This window comes from Aulostomus chinensis, chromosome 3 (assembly GCF_037954235.1).
Source record: "Aulostomus chinensis isolate RoL2024-O1b breed Wild chromosome 3, RoL_Achi_v1.0, whole genome shotgun sequence".
NCBI classification, from domain to species: domain Eukaryota; kingdom Metazoa; phylum Chordata; class Actinopteri; order Syngnathiformes; family Aulostomidae; genus Aulostomus; species Aulostomus chinensis.
The window spans coordinates 21,612,915-21,632,648 of NC_141322.1; the positions used below are offsets into that span (position 1 = coordinate 21,612,915).

General features: G+C 42.8%; 1 protein-coding gene across 4 annotated transcripts; it reads right to left on the reverse strand.

The window, feature by feature from the left end:
• Positions 1-2,447: 2,447 nt before the first annotated feature.
• Positions 2,448-19,237, reverse strand: prdm2b (PR domain containing 2, with ZNF domain b). 4 transcript variants are annotated; one of them, XM_086199652.1, is made up of 9 exons: positions 18,980-19,237; positions 17,809-17,848; positions 17,593-17,710; positions 15,831-15,934; positions 15,402-15,554; positions 13,436-13,562; positions 10,708-10,806; positions 5,864-10,335; positions 2,448-4,998 (listed from the first exon to the last, which is right to left on the reverse strand). In XM_086199652.1, the coding sequence occupies exons 3-9, from the start codon at positions 17,705-17,707 to the stop codon at positions 4,981-4,983; spliced, it is 5,088 nt and encodes a 1,695-aa protein (XP_086055778.1). In that variant the 5' UTR covers positions 17,708-17,710; positions 17,809-17,848; positions 18,980-19,237; the 3' UTR covers positions 2,448-4,980. The 4 variants fall into 4 exon arrangements, with proteins under 4 accessions (XP_086055778.1, XP_086055779.1, XP_086055780.1 ...); XM_086199653.1 differs by having other exon boundaries at positions 18,937-19,237; XM_086199654.1 differs by lacking the exon at positions 15,402-15,554.
• Positions 19,238-19,734: the final 497 nt, after the last annotated feature.

Consider the following 19,734-nt stretch of genomic DNA (forward strand, 5'->3'; position numbering starts at 1 on the left):
TGCATTAAAGAGCCCATTTCCTCTACAGCCCCCCCCCCTCCCCACACACACACACACACACACACACACACACACACACACACACACACACACACATTCACACACTAAAAACTTTGCCAGGAAGCCCATTGTCACGGAGCCATCTCTCGCTCTGCAAGGCAAGCCCACGAGGGACCTGAATGCAGCACTCACATCCTTGCATCACATCCTCCTGTTTTGAAAGGAAAAGGCAGGACGCTCAATGGGCAGCTGCTGGAGCCAGGAGGAAGGTTTAGGGTCGATTTATGCAGGGGATTCTGCGGGATGTGAACATTATCCTTGGCATTTTACGCATTATATGATTAAGATTAGAACATCTTTTCAATCAAAGTCACAGGGAGCAATAAACAGCATGCGGCTGCATACAAAAATGCGTTAGCGGTCGAAGAGAACGCTGACATTTCACAAACAATAAGAACATTCCAGACGCAATTTCACTTTCAAGTCAGAGAGAATCATGCTCGGCAGAATAAACCCCCTCTCCGTCTTCATCAGCTTTAATGCCATTCTCTTTGAACAGGAAGTAAGGGCAGAGTGAGATTTTTTAGGAGGCTGTAAATTGTCATGTATGAGCAGCTGTCATCCCCCCTCCCCAATGTAAATCCTGTCACTGGCCACCATCAATCCCTGGAAGATATAACCATATAGTTTAATAGCAGCAATCTAGTATGATCCCGACATCTTATATTCAGTGTGATCATTTTCAAGCAGGGTGAAGTGTAGTTCACTTATCAAAAGCTATAATACGTAGTAAAATTTATACCACCATTTAATTGAGAAAATCCCATAATTTCACAAGGTAGAATACAAGTAATCAATATCAATCCGCCGCTGTACCTGTGGTCTAAATGCTTACTTTTCCAGACCTTGAAGGCAACATTACAGTACAGATTAATAAAATAAATGTTTAATAAAACTGCTTTTTGGGAAAACTACAAAGTATTAGCTGAAAATGTCACCAACTTTGGACATATAAGCACTTAACTGAACACGAACATAACCTGAGAACATAAAATCATCTACAAAATGCGCTAAAACTAGTGAAACCAAAATAATGTCATGAAAATCATTTTAGTACTTGATCGTTTTAAAGATGACGTCCCTCAACCTTCTCTGCATGTGGTAATTGAGCAGCAATCCCCTCCAGCAGGCTCAGAGCTCTTCCCCGTCCTAAATCTGCCTCTCTGCTCTGTCGTACTTTATTTCGTCAGGCCGGCCACAGAGCTGCATGGAATTGCATTTTTATGAATAGAGCTGAAGCACCATACACAGCAATCAAGAGAGAGTGCTGGGATATTTCACCCTGACAGCATGTATAGACCTGTGGTGCAGCACAGCCCTCCCACACGCGCACACACACAGAAACACACACACACCTGAATACCCATAAACTACACCATCATGTCACTGGGGCAAATAAACATGACTTCTCATCTCACCGAACAAAGAAAAATCTGCCCTGTCCAGGAACACAGATTGCATCCATCAACATGATAATCCTGTGTGTTACGACTCCACAGTTCCTGAATAAGTTTGTTTCCAAAGCGTGGAAATGGACATCCACTGGGGAGGGGGTTGATTAGAAACTAAACTCTCAGCCCAGACGAGATGTTGGAGACGCACACAGCAGCAGATACTTTGGTCTGTCACACACAGAATTGATAACACAGCGCATGTGCTACCCCAACGACAATGTAACAGTTTTCATTGTTTATCGTGTTGGTGGCACCAGTCTGCTATGACTGTGACCCTCCTCTGGGTATTCGCAAATAGTAGCAAGAACAAGAGAATGACAGATACTGCATTGCGATATGCTTCCGCAATCTGGGTCTGTCAGAGTGACCTTGACCTTTGACCTAGGCTCAAAAACAATTTTATGGGTCAATAAATCATCCCAGAAATTATTGCAATACGAAGCCACATAAAAAGAGCATCTTAGGACAGTCCTATAGCCTCATGATCGTCCAACTGCAGCCTCTCAGTGTGACTAACTTTGAATTGAGGATACTCGTTCATCCATGAGAATAATTCTTAGAATTGTTAAATTTGTCAACAAATTTCAGTTGTTCTTTTCTTTGTGAATGATAAATTGATATAATTATTGTAATAGGCCAACTTGACAACCAACATCTTTTTATAACATCCCTGAGTCTGAGAGGAGATTCAGGCTACATTTGAAGAGAGTCCCTAAAGGGACACCTGAGATAACCTGCTAACAAGGAGGGAACGTCTGGACGGACCTGATGACACAATGCCTCCAGCCTGCAGCGGCCGCCATCACGGAGACATAAAAAGCAGTGGTGAGCACATTTATCCCGCATAAGTCCAGTGTTCAGATATTACTACTAAATTCATTTTTTATTTTTTCACTTGTTTGTTGTTAAACAAAAATAAATAAAAGCATCACCAACAAAACAAAACGATCTTTAATCCCAGATTTCACGAGTTCCAATTGCCGACTAAACCAGTATATGTTTATATGCAATAATCCACTTGTTTTATCAGAATGCTGAGCCAACATATCATTCAAAAAATTAGATCTAAATTTTTTTTTGTGCATATAAATACTTAGCATTTTTTACTTTAACTCAGAACAAAATCAAGCATGTTAATCGTTTATATCTGACATATTGTCGATAGTGTTATTCAATTTCTCATGAATAACTGAAGCAAAACACTTAAATACTGCTGGCAATAACATCACACCGCTTTTCTGGCAAATCCAGAGATGGGCAACAAGGCATAAGATAACTCTACATTGACAAATCCTTTCGATTCAAATGTTTCAGCGAATGCTTGAACGCGGTGTTGCCAGTGATGCACCAGACACCTGAGAACAGACAGGAAAAATCTGACCAGGAAGTGTTGGTCTGTGCTACCGTGTTGAGCCGCTCTGAATGAAGGTGCGCTGCACTGAGTATTAAAGGTACTGTATGACTCACATGTCAACCTCCCTGACAAGTGCACTGCTCCCAAAATAGATCTGAGCACCCAGCAAGCCAGTGATGGCTGTTTTGTGGTCCCCGGCAGCAGCTTGCTGACCTGCAGAGTAAAGGCAGCCACTTACATATTTTCACTCTATCAAATCAAATGTAGACTAATGTATTTTTCATAAACTGGCAGCTCCCTGACAGGTTCTTAGCGGGGCGATCAGCAAATTTAATGTGGAAAACTTGTAGTCGAGCTGCAGGGATGTCCGTTACGTTGAAGAATCAGAGCTGCTTATGTCTGCTGCAGTTAATCTCTCCTGGATCCGCAGTGAAATTCTTAACATGTACAGTAAACTTTAATAAAGTAGAAAAATATTCAACGGTGAAAGCTCCATGTGATCATTAGAACAACAGCGCCAGCACATTTGTCTTTAACCCTTTACACCCAACGGGAACATGGAAAAAAAAAAAAAAAAAAAAACTTAACACAAATTCTTTTATTTTGTCAATTACATTAAAGTTTTACTTGAGGTCATTCAGGATTTCTGTCTTTGTTCATCTTTACTCCCATACCCACGACGCTGAAAGATGATTTTCTTGTGGAAATATAAATTAGCTTCAATTCATAATCTTGATCAATTTTCTTTCCCATTAACATGCTGCACGCGTTTCAGCGACGCCTGTGTGTGTCTAGTTTTGTTGTACAAGTGTAGTGACAAGCGACGTAAATTGAAAATAAACTTTCTTAGCAGGGACAATGACATTTTCATCGTGTACAGTCTAACGGAACATACACACTGAAACAAAGCTGACCGGTAAAAACATCGTCGTGACATTACTGTGGCATGGCTCTTTAAAAAATAGGTGAAAACCTTTTCACAAGTAAACTTAAAAATAAAAAATATTATAGGACAATGCTGCATTCCGCTTTTCTGTCAGATAGTTCAGTCAATATTCAATTTTGTCGGCAGAGATATTACAATAGTATTTTAGACGTATGAGTTGCACTGATTTGGTGCAAAAGACCTGAATACATTCTGTTATTCACCATAATATGAAGCCAATCGTCCTGATCAGGCTAGAGATTTTGGCAGTTTATTCTAAAGTGCTGTAAGAACACTGGGAAATGGTGATTCTTTTTGACGGAGGACATAATTTCAGGCAAAATACAACATAATTCCCATTATTTTACAACTGGAATTACCTGCTTACGCCAGATTAAAATCAACTAAACAAAATAAAAAGAATGAGCAAACGATACAAAGTGAGATAACTGAGCTGGGGACCAGAGGAATATTTATCAGGCTGCACATCCAACCATTCACATACATACACGCACACTCACAGTGTTCCTGAGGACCAATTGTTGCAGTAAACAACTGCCATCTCATTTTTGTTTCCCAAACAAAATATGCCAATAAGATATATTCTACAATATGACTACAGAAATTGAAATCAAAACATACATACTTTGCAAATCAACGTATAAACTGAAGTAGGTGCCCATTGGGAGAGACATGGAAGTCGTCTTAAATCTAGATTATACTCTATTCAGGACATGCATTAAGAGACTCTTGAGACATCCAAAAATCTAAACAACCAAATGGTGAAAATACAGAACGAAAGAAAATAACAGGTTTCCCTAACTGATACGTGATTGCCTTATGCATATCAGCTTTCCAACATAACGGAGCCCTAATGTTACTGTTTTGAGTCAAGTAAAGACACAGACTGTATATATTAACTCATTGCCATTTACAGGGTTTTCTATTTTTTTTTCTTCTTTTTTTTCTGTTTTTGCAAGGCTGGCTAAAATCAAGGCTCAGTTCAAACGATAGATGGAGACAAAGTTGAGGTCCCTCCGTAAAATCCAGCAAGGCAGTTGGGATGAGAGAACAAGCCCACTACAGAGAGGTGAACCTCAGTGCTGTCAGTGCCTTGATTAGACCAGAATATTGCCTGAGAGGTGAGCACTGGATCCTCAGTGACAGCTCAAAAATGTCAGCATGGCTCACTTCATCAGCACCTCCTGAAACACATGACAACAAGAAAGGTTAGAACCACGGAGCTGTGCGATGGGTCGCTGTTGATGGATGACACAAAAGCACTCAAAGATCAAGGCACTCATCTATGACACAGGGAGCAAACCGCCAGGAGAGATGATGAATTAAACAGTAGATTAAAACAATATTCAACCCTTTATATTAACATGAAACACTCAAAACCAAAATCTTTAAGAAGCTCAGTCATATTGGATACTTAAGGAATGCTGATCAAAACAAGTATTGAGTATAAACTTGCAGCGTGACAATCATATGGACAGCAATCCTCCCAATAGGAATCCAATTCAGACCATGCCATGCACAGAGCATGTTTACAGACCTGAACTACTGGTCAAGCCCGTGTGTACAAGCGCACATCTTAATCACACTATCACGTCAGACTAGATATTTTGTAGCATTTTTTTAAACACATACAGCAGCCAAACTGCTTTAGGACACACGGTCCAGCTTCCAGCAAGTGTTACAAACAACGTAGTCCATGTAACCCTAGCTACTGTAAGCACTCCCACTAGTCATAGTTGTCATGTCCATCCACCTCCAATCAGCTGATTTCAGCCTGGTTAAATTATTGATCTGAAGCATTAAAACTGATTTAAGTTTAAAAAACAAAGTTATTGAATATAAAAAAAATAGATAAATTCCATATGCTACATCTAAGTGCTATACTAACAACTGGACTGAGGTTCCTAAATACATGGCACCTCTTATCTATCATCAAGGGCTGGTTCAGGATTTAGAGATGAGGTGTTACTGTTTCAGGGCCTTCGAATGGTTTTCATATATAAGATCTCCTGAGAATCTCCACACACACACATATCACTCATGCCTGACCTGAGTCTCTTTTGGCTCTGGAATCTGCGGTCCCTCAGTTTTGACCTCAGCAGAGGGGGGGATGTTGGCCATTTGTAAGCTCCTGGTGACTGGACCACCGACTCTCTCCCTGGTTCGAAGAGAAAACCGCTCCTCTTTCTTCTGCTGCTGTGGAGGTGATTTAGCCTCCATCAATCTCTTGGGTGGTGCCTCTTTGCCCATGCGCTGCATTCTCATGGTTGGCTTTTGTGCACTGTCACTGGAGTCAGGAGCTGAAGGGGTGGGAGGTAGAGACTGAGCTTGGCCCTTCTTACTTTTTTTGCTCACAGGAACTGATGCTGGGAATGAAGCAGGCCTCTTCAGTGGACCTAGTGTTGCAGCCATTTTTCCTCTGCTTGTCAGGGAGGGTTCAGGGTCTGCTGCACCAGAGCTACGAGCTCTGGTCTTTCCCAGGGGTTTATGCTCCGGCTCTGTCTGCGGTAATTCACAGTCTGAAGCTTTCCTCCTAAGATTCATGTTTTTATCTGCTTCTTTTTTCACCCCTGCTAGTCCTTTCTTGCCCTTTTTAATAGCAGGCTTCATGGGACAGCTGACTGCCATATGTTTACTGAGACTTGCAGGATAGGTAAACTCTCGGCTGCAGTGGGGGCAGACATTACTTTGCTCTTCAACTTTACCACTAGCCTTCTTTGCAGTAGTGGCAGCTTTATTTTTGTGAGAAATTGCCCTTTGGACCAGCTGGTTTCTCTTTTTTTTCAGGGCACTCATTTTTGTTTTACCAGCATCTTGATTAAAGTTAAGTCTCTTTGGCTGACCCATACGACGGAAAGCACTCTGGCCTGCAGCGGCAGCAGAGGGTGAAATGACTCCGTTTGGACACTTCACTATTTGCTTGAGGGGGATGGGGTTTTTCTTGGGAGTATAGCGCTTCTTATCACTGGCATTTGCACAGGCCAAAATGTGCTGGTGCAGTTCAGGCATGTTGTCAAAGCTGTTACCGCATTTGGTGCAGCGGATGGCAGTGGTGAAAGTTTGTGGTATGTTGTGAGTGGTGAAGTTAGTAGCCGAGGCCACAGAGCCGGCGTGGGAACGGCTGTGATAGGGAAAAGGAGGCGGTTTATAACTGGGGTAGTGTTGATTAATGCCGAGGCGGACGTCAGGGCCTTTGGGCTTCCCGCCCTCTGAGGCCATGATTTTTATTGTAGTGTATAACTCCTCATTAGGGTCCTCCGCTCCATCCTCAGCGTGATTACCATTAACGTCAGGCTCTTCTTTTCCCACATCGGGGTCACTGTGTGGCACGGCTTCATCTGAAGTCTCCGGTGCTGCTACTGAGGGAGTGCTTTCCTCTTTGGCTCTGGATGGATCTGTGTAGTTTTGCGGCCTGAGCTTTCCGCTCTCTACAGAGGTATGCGTGCATGCCTCGTTTGGATGCAGATCTTTTTGGTGCTGTTGGAGGTTGCAGAGAAATGCAAACTCCTTAGAACAAACAGAGCACAGGAAGATCCTGCCCACCCCATGTAGTGTTGTCCGATGAGCAAGCAGCGCTGATGAGTCACTAAAAAGTTGCACGCAGAATTCACACTTGAAGGGCCAATCAGAGGCATGCTCTGTTATATGTCCACTGAGCTCTTTCATGGAGTTAAATGGCTCTTCACAGACGTTACAAACAAAAGTTTTGCAGTATGTTGAATCAGCCTCCTCCACCTCAGACAGTTTATCAGGAGCAGCAGAATCAGGTGCAGAGTTCAAATCGTCTGCAGGTGCATGATTCTTGATGGCCTGCTCATCTAAGCATGGTAGAGGCTCGTCTTTTATCTTAATCTGAGGAGGGGATGGAGGAAGCGGTGAAGGGGGTGGGTCATGTAATGCGGGAGGAGGCGGAGATGTGGATGAGGAGGTTTCTGGCTGGGATGAGAGAGCAGTAATGTCAGAGTTCGAAGATTTTTCCATGACTGAGTTGAGGTCTTCATTCATTTCTCCATTTTGCAGACTGTTACAAGTCGTAGTTAGAGAAACGTCTTCTGTAGCGGACAGTCCTACTAATGGTGGCTCAGGGGAGCTGGGCGCTGAATGATAAAAGGGTTCTTTCGGCAGAGTGCTTGGAGGGTCCAGTGTCTCAGGGATATGGTTCTCTTCCTCTTTGTTTTCTTCAGCTACCATCATCTCCTCAGAGTCTGACACATGTTCAACCAACCTTGGAGACATTTTTGGGGACAGGACAGGAAGAGGTCTTGCTGTAGACGAGTCTGAAGGCTGAGAAAGAGGGGAGTCAGCTATAATTGGCGGCGAGGGAATGGTGGGCAATACAGGGGGAGGCGGTGTTGGGGATGTCACACTGGAGGTGCCAGGGGAAGAGGGGTTCATAGTGACAGGGGTTAAAGAGGGTGGAGAGGGGTGGGCAGACTCTGATGCTACATTTGGAGACCGAGAATGAAAACAACTTAGGTTCGCTAAGGACGAGGGGCCCTCGTCTCCAGCCAAGGACAGACCTACATACTCGTTCATCAGCACCTTTTCAAGCATGCTGGTGTTAGGCTTTCTCTTTTTTATCAACTGTTGTGGTGCCGGACTTCCCTTCATTTCAGGCTCAACGTTGCTCTTCCGACTCAAGCTCAAATCAAGAGCTGAGTCCCCGACCACCTTGTTTGATGTGTCACTTCTTCTACAGACTGTGCTTGACAGGTCTAAAGGCTGCTGATTGCAGGAATTTCCTCCACTACCAGAGGAGGGGTGCCCATGTATATTAGTTCCAGACGGGCTCAGGGTGTCCATTTCATCTTTGTCCAGAGAGCTTCCAGTAGGTGAGACGCTGCAATTTTCCAGCTTTGGCACCTTAAGGGTGTATGAACTTGCCGCCTCAGCTTTACAGCTCTCTGATTTAAATGCGGGACTGAGCTGCGGAGATGACGGAGGAGAAGTTGTTCTTCTTTTAAACCTGCCTGAAGCACCAGGCAGTGGCGTGACTGACAGTGGGGAGGCCAGTCTATGGCTTTCTGTTATCAGAGTGATGGTAGACTTTTGAATGTCTTGTGTCTGGAGGAGCTGTTTCAGCTTAGGTGATAGATAAACTGTTTTTTCTCGCTGAAATGTTGATGGATCTTGCTGGAAAATTCCTCCCACTAGCAAGTTAGAAGAGGAAGATGTAGAGGATGATGACGAGGCATTGAGAGACGATGTTTCTGTTTCCACTTTAAGGCTGGGAACAAGAGGTGGTGTTGATGTTCTTCTTTTTGATGTTTGCTGGCAAATGTTGGAGACTTGCTTCGCAGCACTCATTCTACCCTCCACCTTCAGTGCCTGACTGATCTGATTTGGGTTGATGATGACCGTATCCAGACCAAACAGTGCCGCGGATCTAGAATCCACTTCTATCACCTCACAGCTGCTAACGGTGCTGGTGGATACGATCTTGCCGTCAATATAGAAGCTCAGATTCTCAGAGATGTTTTTGGAAATGTCAACTGCATAATCATCCCTGTCTGCCTCGTCTTCAGTGTCTGCACTGGGCACGTATACAGGTGGGGGGCTGGTATTGGGGGACTCATCTGGCTGCTGCTGTTGCTGCGCTGATGCCTCTTGCAGCAGCATGCCTTTCCTGCGAACCCCCTTGGGTAACAAGTGTCGTTCGTGTATTCTGCGTTGGTGTCGGCGCATGTTTGTGTGTGTGCCAAACGCTTTATTGCAGTACTTGCAAGGATGCAGTTCCTTGGACTCCCCGTTCTCATCTAATATAAAAGGACGGTCAGTGTGAGGCACCAGATCCTTTCTCTGCACTTCAGAGATTTGTAGATGTCCTCCTGTAAACTGAGACCCCGTGGCTACATAGTGACTAGTTGGGCTGGTGCAGTCCGGACTTGAAACATCAGTCTGCACCATGGGACTGAGTAGATTAGCAGTTCCAGCCAGGGAGCCAGGCTTTTTCTTGGGTCCGCTCTCGTGCCTCCTCTCATGCCGCCGCCGCCCGACCTGTGAGCCAAAGGATTTACTGCAGTAGCGGCACTTGAACAGTTGTGTTTGAGGGTTGATGGCATGGATGTGTATGTGACGCTCTAGACCCTGTCTGGTGGAGAAGTGGCGTTCACAGTGCTGACAGGGAAATGACTCTCCATGGGGATCCCCTTCAAGGTCACCATCAGGGTCAGGATCAAGGTCAAGTTCAGGATCCACCTCTGGTTCTTGCCCGAAAGGCGAGGACGACTCAAACTTTACCTTAGACTCTGTATGGCTTTGTTCCTCACTGCTGAGACCAGGGTGCATTGTTGACATGGACACAGCCACAAAAGAAAGCTGAGCAGTTTGCTGCTGTGCTTCATTCAGATCCTCCAAATCATTAGCATCCTCCTCCTCTTCCTCCTCCCCATTTCTCCTGTCTATCATAACTGATGACATGTCCTGCACATCTTTACAGCCGGTGCTTTCTGTGGGATTGGCTTCCTGGAGTTTCTGTGAGGGTGCCTTGGTCAATGACCCCACATCCTCCTCCTTCAGACCTGCAAAAATGAACCAGGAGAATCAAAGTCAGCCTTTCTCAACAAAACACAACATACTTTAATAACTACTCAAGACAGGTTCACAGGATGAGTGGATCACATTTGATGATGTACAAATGTAGACTTTTAATTGTGATGTGTTGGATTGTAATTGTAAATTATCTTTATTCTTTTACTTTCTGGTGTTGTATACCTTCAGAGACATTACATGTTGGACTCGGCTCCTCGTGGGTACACATATCAGTAGGTTTTGTTTTTGTCTTAGTCATTGTTAAATGGGATCTATGGGGAAGAGGAGTGTGTAAAATACCTGAAATATAGAAAAATCACAAATTAAAGATACCTATTATCCATGACAATAAGTCCACTTACCTTCCCCATCCCACATCTCCTTGACAGTAGGTTTGTTTCCACTTTTCTTGAATTCCCCCAAATCAGCTAGTCCGGCTTTCTCCTGCAGCTTTCTTCTTGCTGTAGGTAACAGATAACAGCATCAGATAAGTACAAGATTGTAACAAAGTTTTACAAGAAGCTGCACGAGTAGAAAATGTGTAGGTCATGAGGGAATCTACCAGAGCTACATTTTCCCACTGCTTCAGGTTAACTGTCCATTTTGACCAGCTTCAATTCATCTCAAGATGAGCTAAGATGCACAAATCAATCCAGTCAATCCTTTATATTATTCCATCAAAAAAAAAAGAAAAAAGTTTGGCATCATCAAGAATGACGTAGCACAAACAGTGTATCAAATGAATGAGAGTAATATAAGAGGTAATTCTAATGATGTGAAAGCTACAGAGTTTCAACATGGCCCTACAGCTCCTCCTTGTATCAAAAAGTTTTATGGCAGGTTTATGCCGATTGTTGAGCTGGTCAGCAACACTGATGCACTCATCCCACAGAAAAGGCAACAGTCCTCTGTGAAACATCTCTAGAAAGCAACTACAGACGACCTGGACAGCCCCAAGCAGCAATGACCCCCAGAGTCCTACTGACCAGATATTTGGCTCAGAAGATGATGCCGTTCCCCTGTTAGTGGATGTGTAATTGTTTTTTGACAAGTTTACCATGTAAACCTAAAATCAAACAACAACCGTCTCCACAACAACTTTCTGTGAGCGTCACGTGCAAATAAATAAATAAATAGATAAATAAATAAGACAACTGAGCCTCGGGTGTATTTCATCATGACAATTGTCTCAACAGGCGCCCCTGGCAACTTCTCATCAGTAAAGTGTGTCAACAAGGTCATCTGACCTAGCATTCCTTCTGACCAGACTGGTCAAAGGCGGCTAAAGGCCACAGCCGCAACACAAACACCCAAGCATTTCTCTAGTTTAATTGTAGTAACATTCAAGGAGCCCATTGAACATTTCTCTCATTCATCAGGAGTTGGTGTCCTGTTTGATTAAAGCAGCCGTGTGTAGGCAGCCTCCTCGGACACACATGGTAAAATACAGGATGCCGGTTCATTCAATTTAGTATTTAGCACAATTAATGTGATGTAAGCCTGTTCAATTATAAAGCACAAATATATATAGATCATTTTACACAATACCACAAAACATAGCTTCATTTATAAATATCCTGCAGTGTAAAATGAAAACTAGCTTCTAACACATGTAAGAGGAGGAATAAAAGAGGCTTCGATTTCCTGAATAATGTCACCAAAACTACCTTGAAACGATTCCTTGAGCTAAAAGCTAAAAATACTGTTTGAAGATGAACTGAGTAATATCAGATGACTTTGCAGTTCGGAGTCACTACAGTTCAGTGTACAGAGGTGACTGCATTAGCGGCTGAAGCCTTTGGGGATCTTTTTATTATTGCTTGTTTTGATGTGGCGCAGTTACATATAAAGAAAGTGAGAGTTTGGAAAAGATGTCTACAAGCATCTGAATGACAAACACATTGTATTCATGCTATTTTGTCAAATAAAACCTCTGTAATGCATTTGTTATACATCTTAACAAGACAATACCCTCAATGACCAATTTATCTATGTTACAAAAAAATTGTCAGATATCAGACCCCAAGTCTTCATTTTTAAATTTTCTATAATTTGGTTTATTCGTTAGATTACCTGCACATTCCAGTAGTCTTATGGAAACAAACAGTCTTTGAGTTCATAATGGCAAATGCACTGAGAGACGTGTACAGCAGGCTGAGGTGGGTATTTGGAGCAAATTATGAGCTTCAACTGATGGTTTATGTCTTTTTATCAGGAGCTCGTTGTGAGTTTTAGGTAACAATCACGTTATTACACAACTTCACCCGAAGTTAACCGGATGCCGTGTATGTTTTTTTGGGTGTTTTCTTTCATTATCAGTTACGAACGCTATGAAATCACAATAACCGAGTTAATTCAATACACGCCTGCCGGACAACTTTATCCAAGGTCGATGAAATCAGTTTGTAATCAGAAGTTACTTTACCATCTGCACCGTGATGTCCGTGCGTTCAGACTTTAGCTTTAGCTCTAGCTAGCTTGCAACACCAAGTCTGACAACCCGATGGACTGGTTATTCTGGACCCAAAACGACGAGCCGGGTAATTTTAGATACACTCCGCAAGATATAACGGCTTTATTTAAGCATGATATCTAACACTTGCTCCCCAACAGGCCGGGAGTTGGATAAGGTAACGCTAGTAAGCTAACCTGCTAGGCCATCATCAAGTAGAGAGGCTCGCCGATGGATGGCTTTCATGCTTTAGGAACTCAAGGAAGGTCACATCCTCGACAGGACCCAGAGAAGGAGGAAAAGCTGCTAAAAGTTGCACCGATGCGCCTTTAGCAGTTAGACGGGATCTTTAACATCAACCAGTGGGTCGGCTGGAGGTTATTTAGAGCAACATCTGCTCGTAACGACGAGTTTCACGTCGGATATCAAAGTAGAGAAAAGCACCACACATCGCAGCGCTAGCTACCACTAGCCTTCCTACATTAGTAGCAAGCTAGCTCGCCAGTTTAAACTTCGACTTGAGCTGAACACAAATCAACCCGTGGTTAACTCGGGGGCCGTTGTTGCACATTAGCAGCCGAGACATTTAATATCGACACAGAACAGAAATGTCATGGGAGCTGAAAGGCAGGCCTCACCTCGCTTCGCCCTGGGTGAATTTTTCCTGCTCAAACTGCTGGCTCTTTCTTCCTCCAGTGCAGCTGTTATCTCAGGGTTGTCTTCCACTGTGTACCACACCAGCAGCTCCTCTCCCGGCCCGATAGGCTGCAACAATGAGAGATGAGCTGGGCCACCAATCACAGCCAGGCTTGCTGAGAGTCAAAGAGGATATTTGGGACACAGTGCATCTAATCTGTCTTTTGGGGGGGTGGGGGTGGGGGTGGGGGGAATGCTCGTATCCTTTAAGAGTCCACATTATGGATGGCGGGCCTGTGTGACAGGGATGTTGTTACCAAAGCAAACGTCTACTTACCTTAGTTGGACCAACAAAAAATGTGAAAGTTTTAACACATCTGCATTATATTCTGATGACCCATATTTTACACTGCAAACCAACCATAACCCAGTTTAATCACTTACATTTTAAAAGGGTACTTAAATATAAATATATTCCGCAAAACATTTTTTTGCCTGAGTACGAAGTTGAAGTGACACTTCACCCAAAAAGGGGAATTTGTCTTTTAAGGAACTCACAGTTGGGCGACTTGAACTAAAATGAATTTTGGAGTCCCAGGAGATTAATGCAGGAGGGAAATTATCTTTGTGAGTTCAACACACTAGAGTCAACGCAAGCTACTCATTTTTTGAGTGAAGTATCACCTTGAAACATTTGAACAATGAGCTCACAAAGCACAGAAAATCTACCTTGGGCCTTTACTACAAAGCAGGATTTTCAGGTGGGGGGGGGGGTGGCTTTGGGTTTATCTCTGGGTTTTCAGTATCATGCAAGTAGTTCACTTTTCACTAGGGTGTATCACCATGGTTACATGTGCAGCAGATCTGAACCACTCCAGAGCAGGCTGTGTTAAAGATCGAGAGATCAAAAATACCAGCACATCATTGGTACTGGTCCGTTGCTAAGTCTCTTCTTTGCTCATCAAGGAAAGGACAAGGAAAACAATACATATAAGATTTAAGGGCTCTTTCAAATGTTGTGGGACTTCCCAAATTAACTGCCTGATTTTTTTTTTTCAGTATGTACATAATGTGGCGATCATTTGAATTTGTTTTACAACAGATAATAATGGTAAACATCAGCTACCAGTATTCAAATATCAGCATATCATTCAATATCATGCATCCCTAATAAAAACATATGGAGGCGCCACACAAACTGACAATATATTAACACAAGTCAATGACAGAAACTTGGTGAGTCGGCAGTGACACGAAACCCCTCCCCTTTCCCAGATGAGATATAAAACCAGTTAGCGAGTAAACATACCAACTGGTTTGAATTATGCTCAGTATTTAATCCTTGATTTGCACCGAAGACGACAGCGACTGTTTTATCTTATATGACTTTAAGGTCTTTGTGCAAGAACACCAGCAGGGGTGCAGCTTAAAAAAAAAACACAAACTAAAGACTTGCATTCATTAAATAGAAAGATTATATCTCGGATCCTGCTACGTGTTCACACAGTCTGAAATGTTGGTTGGGTTGCTTCTGGCCCGATATCAGAGCCCGAATTTGTTAAAGGTTATTTTGTTGTTCTCTTTCGGTGCAATGTGAGGCTTCTTCATATTAACGGTTGGCCACCTGGTGCCAACACCGCCCCGTTCATGTGAATGTGCTCACAGCAAGATTGGGCAAATGACAAGATAACCACCACTGTGTCACTGCTTATCCTTGATTGCAGTTGCTTTTCTCAAACAGGCTCCCTTAAACATACCCAGGAAGTGTTGAAATTGTAAACTGTATGTGTCAATGTGTTGAAATTCTTTCTAAAAAAAAAAATTAAATTAAATAAAAAAAAACAAAAACAAGAGGAGTAGTTTATGATACATTTTCAACCAAATAATTTCTGGATACTTGTCACAAATTCTTTTTCTTCATTTGTTGCACCGCTGGATATAGAAGCTGTATGAAAGTGATTGCCTTACCCTTAAAACTATGTAGTAAATAGCTCTGTTGATCTCCAAGGGGAAAAGGTTCTGCTCTGCACTGGAGCGAGCCCAGTTCACGTAGCGCAACCAGTTCCCCTTCATGGGATCTGTTGCATCGACACACATCCAGCCGCGTGCTGGGAAATACACCTATTTAGGGAGGAAAACGATGAATTCTATCAGTAGAATTTGCCGTAGGTGTAATGACAGAAACTAATGATGTGTATTAAAAGTACCGGTGAATTCAGAGTAAAGTTGGAGTGAATTTATGGTAGAGTTTCCAGAGGTGACTCATCTTCATGCTCTTCAGCTGTAGGTGCTGAGCTCAAATATCGAATGTAGCTGGGCTCATTTTAGCAGCGCACCTCTAAAAGGTGGAGGTGAGTGTTTTAGAGAAAGATTCCAACAGAGCAGCTGACAACATACCTCCCACATGTAAACATTACTGGTCACCTGGGACCGTTTTTTCTTCTCGCCAACAAAGGGGCCAAATCTTTTGCCTTTAGGAATGACCCGTGTAGCCCAGACACCTGGAAATGAAAAAAGTAGCAAAAAACATCTCATGCTGGTTACGTTCGAGGTTTTCGTCAGCAAATGGGTTGATATTATGAAAGGAAAATTGTGAGTCATCTCATTTATCGCGGGTCAATAGCTCCTTTCATGTAATGTCATCAGCAAGAATGTTGCATGTTGTGGGACCAAAGCAACTTTTTGGGGAATTAAACTTATCATCCATCTTCTCCAGCGCCAGACAAGAGGATAGATACCCTTCTCTCCTCTGAGACCAGCTGACCGCTAGTTAGCTTAGCACAACGAATGGTTGCAGGTGGTAAGTGTTAGCATACCTGTCAAAAGTCAAACATACTCCAAAAAAAGTTACATAGGTTGGGTAATGTTCTGTATCTTGTACTTTGTTTTCAATTCACTGGGAACAAGTAACTCTATACACTTATTTTCTTTGATTCTTTCTTGCGCAACAACCGTCCTCTTGAGGGTCATTGTGGAATCACGAAAGTATCACTGTTCACCAGGTTTAGGGATAATTAATCCCATCCTTGTGAGGCACGGAATTAAATCCGGAAATCAAACTGTGTTTCTGAACATGTCAGCCAATTTCTTTGCAACCTGCTCACAATTTCTCTCCTTCCATGATGCGTCAGTATAATCAACACTTCATTCGTGTATAAAAGATGTTAACAGGCAGATTTTTTTGGGGGGGGGGGGGGGTTTTGCCCCGCCACCTCCTTTGGAGCAAAACTTTTCATCCTTCACATCTCAATATAAACATGACTGTGGTTTTAAGTGATGAGTATTGAAAGCCCCTGTGATAATTAAAGACGCAAAGCAACGTGTCTTTGTGCGTGTGGTGAAGGTGAACTTGATGTTTCAAGTAAAGACTTCTACAATCGTAACCAGATTATATTTTGTTGGCTTCATTCCTTCACAGTCCAGTCTTTGTGAGGTCCAGTTTTAACCAGTTTTCAACCAGCTTTCATCCAATTGTTGTTGTTTTTTTGTTTTCACAATCACCAGAGATGTATCTCTAACACAAGAGACTTCGTAAACTAAGATGTGTCATTTCATTCATTCATATTTTATCTTACAGCTTGTTAAGTGGCTGCTACGAACGCACAAAAAAACAGTATTTGCAGACTTCTGACTGGACGGCTGCACGTAGTAATGATAATAATAATTCATTGTTCTTGTTATTAGCACATCCACCAAGAAGGTCATGTCTATGGTGGCGTTTGTCTGCATGTTTGTCAGTCAACTGTGCCACCTGGTGGGAACAGGAAATGACTTGTTGTTTTCCACCTTAAATACTCCTCCAAGTGGGTCGACCACATCCCTTCCAAATTAGGTCAGAACTAATTTCCAAACCTGGGGATGGGTGGCTGAGGAATTTCAGCTCATCGCTGCTTGTTTTTCTTTGGAAAAATCACTCCTGTGTGCTCTCCCAGTGCCTTCTAGTTATAAATAAATTATCTGAACATGCTGGCACAACCCTATGAAGTTATTTATATCAACAATCCTGTACAGTATCAATGAGGATTTCCTCTGTGCACAATCAATGCGATGATAATTGTGCTGTCAGCTTTGGTTTCTCCTCTCCTCTTTTCTGATTATCATGCCCTCAACAGTCAGAGGACATAACCGCCGTGTGACACAGACGCGCTGACGTACTCACCAATGCGGCTTTGATTTATAGCAGAAGGTCCGAGACTCAAGGAGTCAGGCAAGCCACTCCACACATGAGCTGGGATTTCATCTAGAGTTTCCACCGTCCCACCACTAATAGCCATGACCTCAGATAAAGAAAGACAGACATTTCTTAACAAAAAGCTGCCTTCTTCAGTGACATGTTCAACTTGGTTGATATTCATCTATTTTAAAGATTTTATACCAGTGAAATCAGGCAGGTTACCAGCGTGTTATCGCATGAACTGGAGAGGAAACACAGAAGGTAATTAAATTTACAGAATGCTCTCAAAATGAATAAAATGACACAAAAAAAGAAGTTTCTTTTACAATGGGGATGAACTGTTAATTTCATCTTGATGCACAGACTCTTACACACAAAGTCAACCTCAAGCTGCCTGAATATTAACACATCTGACCAGGAAACCCGATAGAAGAAATAAAGACACAAAAGCCATTTCACAAATACCGCAGCTCCAGCCAATGAATTACTACTTGTTTTTTGCCCTCCATTTGCCATTTCACCTCTAAAATATCAGAATAGAAATTGTTTCTTTCATAGTGATGTCTTCAATTAGTTTCTTTTGTCACAGTCAAATATATCACTCTTAGAACTGTAATACAAAATAACATCAGAACATCTACACAAGTCCAAACTGAATAAGAGTTGAAGAAAATTACCAGTGATTATTTAAGCTCATTTTTGGCATGGAGTTTGTTTTTGTGTCCATAACCAAACATTTCCGGCACACATGATGCTTCAGCAACTTGATTTTTGAGCCAGCTGGAGGAGAAAAACTGGCATCTGGAGCACAATAGGCTTCTATCATGTTTTTACTGTTGCACCCTGCATTACAAATCTAAAAGATTCAACCTTTCACGGGACATATTTGGAGATTTTCAATTCAAACTCAAGACAACTAGAGGCAGAAATTCAGTCTAGTGTTTGCTTTGCGTTGCTTGAGGCTGTTTAGTCTTCTACTGAGCCTGTTGGAAGATGGATTAACTTAGTCTCGGGTTTGTTCATTTGTCTTTATTATAATCCGCTGGTAGTTGTGATCAGACATGTTTAAATCCCTCCTAACTGAAGTTCAAGCAACAAACGGTGCAGGAGGTTTCACTGTGCGTGTGTATGTGAGGCGTTTGCTGTCGGCTCACCGTGAAAAGTTGGCTTAAACAAATAAATCAGACTACTGTGTACGTTGGCTGCACAGCGCCTGAACGGTGCAGTTTATTGTTACCCGTCCAGGCTGCGGTCCTCTCGCCTTCTCCCCCCGATGCTGGACTCCTGCGGCTGCAGCTTTATAATTGTTTGACTAATACGCGCACTTACCTGCTTTGTTTGACCGGGACTTGTGCTTTTATTTTTGCTCTACCTGCTTTCAATCTGCTGAAAATGGCGGATGGAGGCTTGAGTCTCCTCAGTAACTCATTCGGAAGGTGGTGTAGTTGGGGGAGGCAGCCTGCCTGCCTGCCAGACCCCGGTAACAAAGCGACGTGACAATATTGTTCAAGTCAGGCTGGCTTCTGCAGACGATCAGGCTCTGTGCTCGCCTCTCCAGTCCTGTCCACGCTGCAGCCCACTAGGAACCCATCTGTGAGCATCATGGGCCTGCAGGCAAGGTGCTCAAATACACCCTCTTCTGCTGTGATATGTTTGCTGCCTGGTCCCTATTGTCACATGTTCCTTTCTGAAACACCTGCTGGTGAGATGCAGCAGCATTAGAGCCCTTGTATTCCAGTAAGGTTGAAAATTCCAAATACGGAGATTGTAAATTGCCAGTCTATGAATAATTTTTTCATGCAAAAGGAAGCAGGGAGGCCGGCAGTGAAAAATGTAATTCTCCTACCTTGACTTTGATATTGCTTCCTCAGCAAAACTTCAAATTTAGATCTTTTAAGAAAAAAATGCATCACTCACTGACAGTGGTAGAAGAAGTACACGTGTCTTTGTTGCTAAATTACTCACTTAAAAAAAGTAAAAGTACCCATTAAAAAAAACACTGATGTAAGAGGATTCAATCTTTTGAGTTCACTGGGATATCAAAAGTAACTGTACACATTCTGTGTGATAATTTTGTCCTCCCGAGTGTGGAAGCATTCTGTCCCATAACCCTTGACCTCTCAGGTG

Coding starts and splice junctions, on each gene's coding strand:
- prdm2b (XM_086199652.1), bottom strand. CDS start 17,707: ATGGCTATTAGTGGTGGGACGGTGGAAACTCTAGATGAAATCCCAGCT. Junction 15,555..15,830: donor GTAATGTTTACATGTGGGAG/GTATGTTGTCAG, acceptor CTCCCTAAATAG/GTGTATTTCCCAGCACGCGG. Junction 13,563..15,401: donor TTTACTACATAGTTTTAAGG/GTAAGGCAATCA, acceptor TCATTGTTGCAG/CCTATCGGGCCGGGAGAGGA.